General features: G+C 35.8%; 1 protein-coding gene and 1 non-coding gene across 2 annotated transcripts; one reads left to right on the plus strand and one right to left on the minus strand.

The window, feature by feature from the left end:
• Positions 1–1,390: 1,390 nt before the first annotated feature.
• Positions 1,391–1,795, minus strand: LOC127102831 (secreted RxLR effector protein 161-like). Its single transcript, XM_051040159.1, has one exon. The coding sequence runs from the start codon at positions 1,793–1,795 to the stop codon at positions 1,391–1,393; it is 405 nt and encodes a 134-aa protein (XP_050896116.1).
• Positions 1,796–12,133: 10,338 nt separating this feature from the next.
• On the plus strand, positions 12,134–12,207 carry TRNAI-UAU (transfer RNA isoleucine (anticodon UAU)). The gene has a single exon. It is a non-coding gene; the product is annotated as a tRNA-Ile (tRNA).
• Positions 12,208–12,518: the final 311 nt, after the last annotated feature.

The raw sequence follows: 12,518 nt of genomic DNA on the forward strand, positions 1-12,518 counted from the left end.
TCTAGTGTGTAGCTTTTGCTAACAGGTTTTGATTCTGAAGATTTGGCATGTGACGTCATCAGATTCTTGACTTACACACTTTGACTCTGAAGAGATACAAAAGTGCACTTTACAAGATTATGTCAAGTTCTGGAACACTCTTAGACAATGGTTCTAATGAATTTTTTTGCTAAAGCTTTTGAATATGACTTTGATAGAAGAGCCTCTGAAGATTTATCAAGCTCTCAAGATTCTACTCTCTCAACATTCTGAACTGTGTCACCAGACTCTGAAGACCAAGTTATGAGGAATTGTGTCAAGACTATGAAGACCAAGGTTATGAAGTTTCTCTCAACCAGATTCTTGATCCTCCTAAACATGCTTCAACAACATTCATTTAGAAGTCTCTGAATATTAGAAGATAAGATCAAAAGTTTTTACGTAAGGAAAATAGTACACAGTACAAGATCAAATGTTGCTTCCACTACCTTGATTTTGTGGGCTAAAGACTGTATTATTGTACCATTTTTCTTCCCATATTCACAAGCCGTTATGCAAGGATACAACTGCATTTTGATATTCCAACTCTACCCCCAATAGATCTTTTAATTTCCTATATAAAGGAGACTTTGAAGAATGAACAAGCTACTAATTTACGTTACTGCATACAACACTTTTGTTGAACTGAATATTATTCTTGTTTATAGAGAAAAGAAAACACACATAGAGCTTCTGTTTGTTTTTGTGTGATAATTCATTATACTGAAATTTGTGTAATCTGCTTTCTTAGAAGCAATCTTGTAAACACATTTCTTGTAATCTCATTGATTGAGTTTATTTTCCGTTAGTGACCAGGGTATAGTTAGAATTACTCAAGAAGATATTGACAATTAGTATTTGAATGTCTGTAATAAGTTGATTATGATGGATTAAGTCCTTGTTGATTAGGCGGAATCGCCTTGGCGGGTGGACTGGAGGTAGCTTATTTATCAGTGAACCAAGATGAAAATAATTGTTTCATTATTTTTGTTCGTTGTTTACTCTTTATCGTGTTGGGTTTAAAAAGATTTCATTTTTAGTAACCCTATTTAAACCCCCATTTCTTGTGTTTCTTTCCACCTTCAATCATTATGGCAGTATCGATATTATTTCAATTAAACAAAACAATATAACTTAGACATTTAGTTTCAACTTCAAAATTATATAAACTGCTATCAAATTATGGAGTTATCATGACAAACTCTCAACAACTTCAACATAAATATAATAAAGTAAATGAGCTCCAACAAAACATAATAAGCAAACAAACATTTCCAACCCCGATGTTACAGGATCAGAGCAAGACTTCAAAACAATGATGAAACTAAACAGTGTAACTCTCAGAGCTAACTTACATTTACAACAGTAAACTCTACTTCTGAGTATCTGCAAAAGTGGCTTGGCTATCGCAGTGTATCATCACCTTTGAAACATTGTCTTTAGCCAATGGAACTTCCAACAGAAGATCCCTCAACCATTCTGCTTCTTGACCAGCGGAAGCGAGAACCACAAACTCTGATTCCATGGTCGAAAGAGTAATACATGTTTGTTTATTGCTCTTCCAAGAAATTGCTCCTCCAGCTAGTGTAAATATCCATCCAGTTGTAGATTTATGATCTCCAACGTTAGATATCCAACTCGCATCAGTATATCTTTCTAATACGCCAGGGAACCTACCATAATGAAGGCCAAGGTTTTTGGTTTTTAGTAGATAGCCAAAAATCCTCGTGATTGTCTTCCAGTGTCCATTACTTGGATTACTAGTAAATCTACTCATTTTACTAACTACAGATGATATATCAGGCCTGGTACATTACATTAATTACATAAGACACCCTATTGCACTTGCATATTCCAATTGAGCTACTGCTCTTTCATTGTTCTTTTGAAGTTTGACGACATGATCAAATGGAGTGGTTACTTCCTTAAACTTAAGGTGTTTGAACTTATCAAGCATTTTCTCAATATAGTGTGTTTGACTAAGTTCATAACCCCCAATATTTCTCTTAACTTTGATCCCTAGAATTGTGTCACCAAGTCCAAGATCTTTCATTTTGAAAGTGGAAGTTAGAAACCTCTTTGTCTCTAGAATTCCATTCAAATCATTGCTAATTATCTACATGTCATCAACATAGAGGACAAGAAATATCACAGTGGTTTTGCACACTTTTGTGTATAAACACTTGTCACAAGAATTAGGAATAAATTCATTTGAAAGTATCATGAAATCAAAATTTTGATGCCATTGTTTTGGTGCTTGTTTTAAGCCATATAAGGATTTGACAAGCTTACACACCTTTAGTTCATTTCCAGGAAGCACATAGCCTTCTGGTTGTTCCATGTAGATTTCCTCATTGTAGCGGTGTATTCGTCACTTTATGATTTATTGACTAAATCAAAAGCAAAGCATACAAAGAATCGAGTCGCCACCGCACTTTTATTTATCCTAAGGAATGGCTAAAAAGCGAACAAAAGCCTAAGAAGTTTTACACATAGAAAACTAATGAAAAGATCAGAGAATCTGGGTAAGGGGTTAATTACGCAATGGGAAGGTGTTAGGCACCCAAAACGTCCTAGGTACTCCTAGGGAGCCCTTTTCACACTTGTTGTATAAAAAAGTTTATTTGTTTATGACATATTGTGCAAACAATGATGGAAGGGATGAGAAAAGAATATACAAGTTATTATTTTTGTGTTTGAACGGATGAACCCGTTGCCTACGTACCTTCCATGAAAGGTAAGGATCAAAACGCCGTAGTTCGGCTAAAAGATTTCCAAAAATTAGTGAATTCATTTTAAAACACAAGCCCTAAGGTTTTTCATTACCAATGGGAGAAAACTCAACCTGAATCAACAATCCACCATGCGAGGACGGCTTCAACATACTAGTGAGGGGTTAACCCTATAATAAGTATGGAAGACTTACAATCAACTCACTAAGGATAAGGTAAGATTTACATCAACCACTATGATAATTGAAACCTATGGCTAATGTATGAAAAACTTAACAAGAATGGACAAAGCCATCAAAACAATTGAATGGGTGAAGTTAATTGATTATGAGTATTCACAAAGTATGGTCAAGGTATGATTAAGATTCAATTCAGAAAGGAGTGTTAAGAAAATGAGTTTGAAAATCAAGGACTTAAGGTCCAGGTTTCTAATTTGAAAAGACATGAAGATGTTTGCACAACATTTATTTTCAAGTTTGAAAGCAAAATGTGAAAAGGTTTAGGACAAAGAGGGTATGGAGAATGGAGTGTAAAACTTCTCAGAAAGGTTCACCTCTCGAAATCATATAGAAGATGATTCAAGTGTGTCCTTAGGAATAAGCAATGAGCAATAACAAACAAGCAAAACAAATGATATCGGATGCCAATTGCTGGACTTACACCAATCTCACAAACAAAGGTGGATACCAGATACCAATCAATGGATTTACACCAGCCTCCTAAAACAAACAAGGATATCAGATGCCAATAAATGGACTTATTCCAATCTCCTAAAGCAAAACAAAACACGGATATCAGATGCCAATAAATGGACTTATTCCAATCTCCTAAAGCAAAACAAAACATGGATGTCAGATGCCAATCTATCTGGGCTTACTCTAATCTCCAACAGATGATCATGGGAATACAAATGCCAACAACATGGTCTTACAATTGCATCCTCACATACAACAAACAAACAAAAGCATTAAGCAAAGAGGACATAAGTGGCCAATGAAATGGTCCTACACTCAATCCTTTCCAAATCATAGGAACAATGGCCAATGAATGGACTTATTATTGATTCCTCAATGGACAAACAAAGATGTGTCACGAAGATATGAAATGATGATCATGCAATAATAAACAATTAATGATGATAAATGCACAAAGGCAAACAAGCAAACATGTACAGATGAACCAATAAGCAATCAATGATTCAGTTAGCACACACTATATACAAGCAATTAGGCTCAAGCAAGGGTTAGACTTTACAGTCAACTGGAATGGGGTAAGTGGTGCTCTTAACCTTAACATTGAGAGTTAAGGTGAAGCAGATGAAAGGATATGAGGGGTGTGCCTCATAGCTCTTATCCCTGGTCAGGGAGAGCTTTGAATATCAGAAGGTGTGGGAGTTCAGAAAGTTGGAACTCTCTCCACAAGTTAATGACTCTATAGATCTTGGGTTAAGATCCACAATGCTACAACATGTAATGTGAGCATAGGGATGACACACAGAATAGTAGGAGATGGACTACACATCTCTTTTGTCTACCAATTGCCTCATATGAGGTATTTTCCTGCTTGGGGACAAAGATAAACAATCACAAACATTGCCTCTTAAGGAGGACTTCAGACAGGTGCCTGGCCACATAACAGGCCAGGTCTTCCAGACTACATGGAGTTAGAGACATTATACCTCAATGCTCAAGCTATCAAGTAAAGCAAAATCAAGCTCACAATGAACTATAGAAACTAAGGTACCTGAAAACAATCCAACACAATCAGTATACAACTCAAAAAAGAAAGTCAACAGACAACAGACAGTCAACTGTACACAAGCAATGCATCAAGCAAAGCACAAGCTCAACTCAAAGGGAGCTAAAAGCATCCTACAAAACAAGTCAAGGCTAGCCAATAACAATCAAATATCAATCCAAATGAGCAAGTGAATCAAACTCCTCAAGGCCATATGCTTCTTGTCCTGAAAACAAACTCAACAATGAGAAGCAAACCACTAGGACAAGGCCTAGGGTCAAAGAAGGAGGAATAATTCAAAACAGAACATGAAAATTTACAAGAATCAAAATTAATCAATCAAGAACAATATCTAAGTGGTCTCATGTCAAAATCATTCATCAAATTCATTTCATAAATCAATCATGTCAATGTATGCAAGTTGGAAGCTCAATGATGCAAACAGAATGATCATAAGCATATTAATTCCAAAATGGCTCAATAAATCTCAAGAAAAATCATGGCAAAACAGCACACATAAAATGATCAGCATACCAAAAATCATGGCATTTGGACAAGTATAAGCATGTCAAATAAATTCACTAAGTCAAGGTATGCACAAACAATCTCAAAGGAAGCACAAATTGATACATCAACTTAAGGCAATCCTAAAACATAGATGACAAGTGATAAATGACTCAAACCAAAGCCAAGACAAACTTCAATGTGTCTAGAATACATGTGCAAAATTTCAAGCTCATATGATAAGGCATAAGCATTTCACAAATCATCTAAGTTCAACACTCATCAAAAGTCCAAACATGACAAGCCAGAAGAGAAAATCTCAAACAAATGGGAAATGAATCTAAAAATTCTACAAAAATTCATGATCAATCCTAACATGTATATCAAGTATCGCACAAAAATTCAGATGATTTGGCATTTATTTGGCATGGTAAATAAAATCAGCAAATCAGACAAGAAATGGTGTGACACACATTGTCACACCTACATTAATCACATCATAACTCAACATCCAGAAATGCTAAAAATCCAAAATCAACACCAAAAGATCCCTAAGGATGTCTAGTTTATGCATGTCAATTTTCACATTCATTGGATCAACCATCATTATTTCACAACCAATATGGCAAGCAAGGTGCAAGAAAGCCTATGCATGAACAATCCCTAGGCAAATTAAAAATCCAACCGAGCACAAATTCTGGAAAAATCATCATAAAATAGGAGACATCATGAAGATCATTATGCAAAAAATCTCATGTGATTTGGATCATTATTTTTGGAGTTATGATTTTTTGAATGAAGAGAAAAAATAAAAACCATGAATGAAGTAATACATGAACATGGAAGACATAAGTGAATAAAATGCAAAAGCCAATTGGAAAGTGCCTTGGCTCAGATTCGAACCGCGCATGCATTCAAATTGTGGCGCCAGGTTAAACGCCGTGTTTCATTTAATTGAAACGCTGGCCAATCAGAAGCCGGCATTTGGACCAACACATGAGCGAAAAACAACAAAACACATGCATAAGCGCGCTATGAGGATCAAATGAAATCTGGAAATGCAAAACCCTAGACCTTCATACGGTTCATCGTGTTCATCACCTCAAGAACAAATCATCACAGAAATTCATGAAACGCATACCAATGGATTCATCCTTCAACATACATCATCAATCCAGCATTCGTTTAACCTAATTCTAACTATATCAAACAGATCGAGCACAACAAGTTTCACATGCCAAAATTCAAATCAACATAACTTCTTCAATACTTAATGAAATCAAGAGATCCAAAGCTCAGTGTGACCTATGTTCAAAGATCTACAAGATGCATCTAACAATTTCAAGAACTATGAGCATCGAATTCTAACCTTGCTGGAGAAACAGAAGTGGAATCGTGCAATTCTGGCTTGGAAAAGCTGAAACAGAAGTTCTACAATGCTTGGATAGGTGAATGGATGATGAATTGTAGCTCAATTGTGCTTGATTCGTCCAGAAATTCCAGTTGCCATGGATGATGCAAGGTTCAACAGTCCACGAATCTTGATGAATTCTCCTTGATCTTGCTTCCAAAACCTTCAATGATGCTCGTGGAGGATGAACAAACCAAGAACCAAGCAAAAGAGATGAAGAAAATTGATGAAAAAGTTGAGAGAATTTGGAGAGAGAATTTTCAGATCTGAGTTTGTGAAGTTGTTGTCAGCATTTTCTGTTATGATTAGCTTTATATATGATGTACTAATGAAGCTCTTAATCCTAATTAGCCAAAACTCCAAGGATTAGTGAAATTGGAATGTTGATGCAAAATGGCAAAATCACCCTTTATGCATGCATGGCAATGGAACAGTACCGAATTTCACTTGGAGCAAGCTTAAAAATCTGTTTGGAGGCAAGTGTAATTGGTTGGAATTGAAAATAATGCACATTTTTCAAATTGATACTTTCCCTCCAAAATTCAAATTAAATTCAAGTGAAAAATGCAATATTTTTGTGGTGAGAATTGATGAAATGTGATGCATGATTATGATAGAGAATATCAAGATGGAAATGTCACAAAAAGAACCATTCCAATTGGCCATTTGGTTCAAAAGTTATGCCTTCTTGAAGTTCAAAATTCCTTGGCAATGATTTGATCATAATTCTTCAACCACAAATGAGAAATGGATGTTCTTGGACTTTTTGGAAAGGTGAGAGCAAGATATTCAACTTTCATGTTGGACAAAATTTCATTTGAAGCATTTTTGGTGATGTAAACTTGAGGAGAAGACCTTTCCATTTTTGGCAGTTTGAAATTACAGGTCACTTACTATTTTTGGCAATTTTTCATCTGACCTCAAATTCTCCAAAGTTGATGTTTGAAATGTCAAATGATACTTGTATGGACATGAATAAGGTCTCTCTAACCATCTCCCACCTTCAAATCCATGATTGAATGCACAGTTAACTTGTGTTGACTTTTCTAGGGTTTCAACTGACCTAGCTATGCTCAGATGAAGTTCAAGCCTCTACCACTTGAGATCTTGATTCAAAATGATGTCATGGTTCATATGAACTCTTGTGAATGATCATGGTGCCCAAATTCTCAAGAATGGCCACCATCTATTGGCTCAATGCTTGCTTGTGACTGCTTGACCTAGTGTTGCTTCATCTGCAAGTAACAAGGTTAGATGACATATTTTTGTACTTTTGGTTAGTAAACAAATGAAAAGCAATGATATACATATGCCAAACATGCTTGGTGATCAAGAACCACTCTCAAAAGCTAACTCACCCACAGGGAAGGAGGCAAGGTGCACGATGATCCTTGAGGCAATGGTATGATATGATATGATGTCATGAGGGATCTTAGGGAAAAAATTGGGGTCTTACACTCATCAAGATCTCCATTTAGGAATGATGTTTTAACATCCAGCTGATGAACTATAAAGTCATTTAAAGAGGGTAAGGCAAATAACAATCTAATTGTGGTTGTCCTTGCTACTGGTGCATATGTGTCAAAGTAATCTATACCTTCCTTTTGTCTAAATCCTTTTGCCATTAATTTGGACTTATAAGTGTTTAAGGTACCATCACTATGATATTTATTTTTAAACACCCACTTGCATCCAATGAGCCCTTATCCCTTTGGTAAGTCAACAAGTTCCCAAGTGTGGTTTGAAACAATTGAATCCATTTCATCTTGGATAGCGTCCTTCCAAAAGGAGGAGTCCCTTGAAGTTATTTCTTCCTTGTAAGTTTTAGGATCATCTCCTAATTGAAGAATGACCGGAATACTTTGTACGAAATTCTTACAATTTCCTTCAACTAGATAAAAGGAAATAAATTGAGGATCAATTTCGTCTGGTTCTAGATTCTTTGTTTTCCGAACTCTTTTGCTTATCCTAGGCTCGGGTTATGACTCAATGATTGGAGAGGTGCCTTCAGGTTTCATTTCTACAATCTGAGAGGAATCTTTTCCACAAGATTCTTTAGTTGCAGCCGACTCTGATTCTTTATCTTTGGTGATAAGATTTTCAAAGAATTCTACATCCTGGGATTCATTAGTCTCTAAATTTAAGATTCTATTTGCTTTACTATTTTGTGCATATCCTACAAAAGCACATCTTATCCCTCAAGGACCCAACTTGGTTCTTTTAGGATCCATATTTTTGTAGTAAGCCACACACTCCTACACTTTAAAGTAACTGATATTTGTTGCTCTTCCTTTCCATGCCTCATATGGAGAAATACCTGTTTTATTGAAAGGAATTCTATTAACTATATGGCAAAAGGATAATAGAGTCTCACCCCATAAATTGAGGGGTAATTCAGAATGCATCAACATGGCATTCATCATCTCTTGATATGTTCAATTCTTTCTTTCGGCCATGCCATTTTGTTGAGGTGTGCGAGGTGCCGAACATTCATGTATTATGTCGTGTTCTTCACAAAATGCATTGAATTCAGTAGAAAAGTATTCACCGCCCCTATCACTCCTAAGAACTTTAATACTTTTACTTAATTGATTTTCCACTTCTGCTTTATACAGCTTAAAGGCATTAAAAGCATCATCTTTATGCTTTAAGAGATAAACATGTATGTGTCTAGAAAAATCATCGATGAATGTAATAAAATATCTATTTCCCCCACGGGTTAACATGCCATTGAATTCGCACAAATCTGAGTGTACAAAATCAAGTAGATTTGTATTTCTTTCAACATTTTTGAAAGGTTTCTTAATCATCTTTGATTTGACACATAATTCACATTTTTTGAAATCATTTATATTACATGAAATCAATCAAGACTTAGTTAGTTTTTCATAGAACTAATACCTGAATGTGCTAGTCTATTATGCCATAGAGAAACAGATTCAAGCATCTAAGCGGAAGTAGAAATTTCATTTTGTCAGCAGTACATAATTTGATCATTCCTTCAGCTGAATATCTTTTTCCAACAAATACACCATTACAGGTCAATATAAGTTTTCCCGATTCATAAACAGATTTAATGCCCGGTTTTTCCAATAAGTCCCCACTAACAAGATTCATATTCATGTCCGGGACATGAAGCACATTGATGAGAGTGACTTTCTTTCCGGAGGTGAAGTTGACTTTGACCGATCCGGTTCCAACAACTTTAGATCATACTTCATTTTCCATCTTCACTTCTTGTCCATCATTTGTCTCAGAATAGGTTTTGAAAGCAGCCTTGTCATAAGAGACGTGCATCATAGCGCATTTATCATACCGCCAACCTTGAACTTTGTCTTTGATTGCCATAATTTCGCTCACTATAGAAATTATGTCATCATTTGCATGAACTGCATTGATCTCGTTTTTTGACTTGTTATGCCTGCAATCTCTAGCATAGTTTCCAGGTTTTCCACAAACAAAACATTCGCTTTTCAGACCCTTATGATTGCCAGCATTCTTGAACTTATTATGTTCCTTTTTTGGTCCAAGATGACTCTTTATGCCATCATGTTTCTTCTTTCCTTTGATGGTCACGTCATTGGCTTTAGAAAGACCCGCAGATTCTGATTTCTCCCTCTCCTTCGATTCCTCCTCAATTCGAAGATGTTTCTGGATTTTCTCCAAAGAGAAGTCCTCAAAACTGTGCAACAATTTCTTTATGTAGCCTTTCCACGAAGGTGGCAATTTTGCAATGATTGCACCAACTTGAAAGGTCTCAGGGATGTCTATTTTCACCGCTTTTATTTTATTCACGAGGACTTGCAACTCATGCACTTGGGGAAGAATGGGCTTGCAGTCTATAAATTTAAAATCAAAATGTTTAGAAATTAAAAACTTCTTTGTACCTTCCTCTTCGGCCTTGAACTTGAATTCGAGCACTTTCCAGATTTCTGTTGCAGACGGATTATCCGTATAGAGGTTGTAGAGACGATCAGATAGTCTATTCAGAATATGTCAACGACATAACAGTTCATCCTCCTTACGTTTCTTGCGCTCTTTCTTGACTTCTTCAGATTCATTTTCTGATGGTTCTGGAATTGATGCTAAGTCAGGATCTAAGACATAGTAAACCTTCAGGGCAGTTAGTAGGAATGTCATCTTGTCTTGCCATCTGGTGTAGTTGGTTCCATCAAAGCGATCCAACTTGACAAGATCCTGATTCATAACCTTGATTCTTGAAACTGCAGCTTCGGAAATGATTGTGTAAATACTTTTAAGGCTGTTAGAAATTTCGAGAAGATTAAATGGATCCAGGTTGAATCGTGAACAAAGTCACTTTCCTTAAAAGTATTTCAAGCACTCTCTGTGATGTCTTAGAGTCGGAAAGCAAGAATACCCAGGATAATTCAGCCTTTTGATCGAGTCTGCACAAGATAAGTGAAGAACTCGAATGCAAGGAAGTGTGTCTGGAATGTTTAAGAGGATGTGTAGATTTTGAGTGAGTCATTTTCGAATTCAGAATCATATATTTATAGGTCATGCATGTGTTGTTTCATAAGTTTGCATCTCTTGATGAAACAACACATTTTCACCATATGTTGCAATGGTTCACCTATGATCATACAATGCACCACTTCATGAAGTGTTGTATATTTTGAATTCGAAATTCAAACTTAAACAACAACCAAAATCCTGGAGCAATACTTAAGATTAATTTGTAGCATGCCGGTCGAAGGCCGGAGCGCCGCCTCATTAACGTCGCGAATAGCCTGATTACTCTGATGCGTCATGCCTAAGTGCTCAAGTGTCTCCTACAAGCCGTCACTAGCACCTCTACGCCTACGCCCACGCCCTCGGACCCGGTCCTAGAGCCGGTGTCGCCGGTGGCTACACCGGCGAGGGATTGTTCGAATGTTACATGTGACATAATGCTTGACACCGCCACATATGTCCATGTGACACCTTATCCTCTTTGACTCCTTTGGTGAGTTTAATGTTTCTATATCTTTATAAATGCTTTTAATGTTAGCTCCACTTTCTATGTGAGACTATTTGCAATGCATTTATTGCCATTAACTTAAAATCTCAATTTTCTCATATCAGAACATACCCATGACAATTATTGTTTATAATTTCCAACACTCATTCATGGGCTTATGTGCATAATTTGTAGGCACCTTAACGCAATCATGATCCCAAAAGACAAATTTTGCGTTGTCTTTTTATCCAAAACTTTTCAATTATATATCTATTTTCAAAAAAATTATTAAAATATTAAAAGTATTTTGATATGATTTAAAATATATCACTTATAAATCATAAAATTTATATTTTCTTTGTCCCAAATTATAAATCACTTTGTCAAAAATATTTGTCTTAAATTATAAGTCATTTTACAATTCCAATGCGACATTAATGACTTTTTTCCTAACATATCATCTATCATTTATTATTATTTTTTCTTACAATTATTTAAATGTCTCTTTCGTCTATAATAAATAAAGGACAATATTATAAAATTATGTATAATTTGTCTTTTCCATACAACAATTATTATGTTTCTTAATTTGTCGTAAAATATGCAAAACGACTTATAATTTGAGACGAAGGGAATACATAATATCTTGGAACATGTCAGTTTCATAGTTTCTAAAACCCCCAAATTTTCTCTCTTAAAGAGAGATGATTTTTATATGATGACCACACATGACATAAAAAATACTAGCATCTAACATTTTAACTCCATAGGGGTCCCGTAGCTCAGTTGGTTAGAGCGTTGGTCTTATGAGCCGAAGGTCGCGGGTTCGAGCCCCGCCGGGACCAATCTAATAATGATTAGTTTTGCATAATATGTAATTCTCATTTTTACTCAATTTTTCTATAAAATATTTTCTTTATTTGGAATCTTTAAAGAGTGCTTATTAGGCACTCGTTAGCAAGACTCGTTTTATAAACAAAGGCTTTAGAGATTATATGGAGTAAGAACAAACTCACAAGGGTGATGAGGCCTGTTTTTGGGGAGTTTTCCATGGGGTTAGAGCAAACTCACGAGGGTGAGAAGTTATGCTACAAAGGTATTGTTTGGTTAATATCAGATTGTTCTCTTCTACCCCAAGGGTCGGGATATGGGGAAC

This window comes from Lathyrus oleraceus, chromosome 7 (genome assembly GCF_024323335.1).
Source record: "Lathyrus oleraceus cultivar Zhongwan6 chromosome 7, CAAS_Psat_ZW6_1.0, whole genome shotgun sequence".
Taxonomy (NCBI): Eukaryota; Viridiplantae; Streptophyta; class Magnoliopsida; order Fabales; family Fabaceae; genus Lathyrus; species Lathyrus oleraceus.

Excerpts from the sequence above, each read along its gene's own strand:
- LOC127102831 (XM_051040159.1), bottom strand. The coding sequence starts at position 1,795 with ATGAGTAGATTTACTAGTAATCCAAGTAATGGACACTGGAAGACAATC.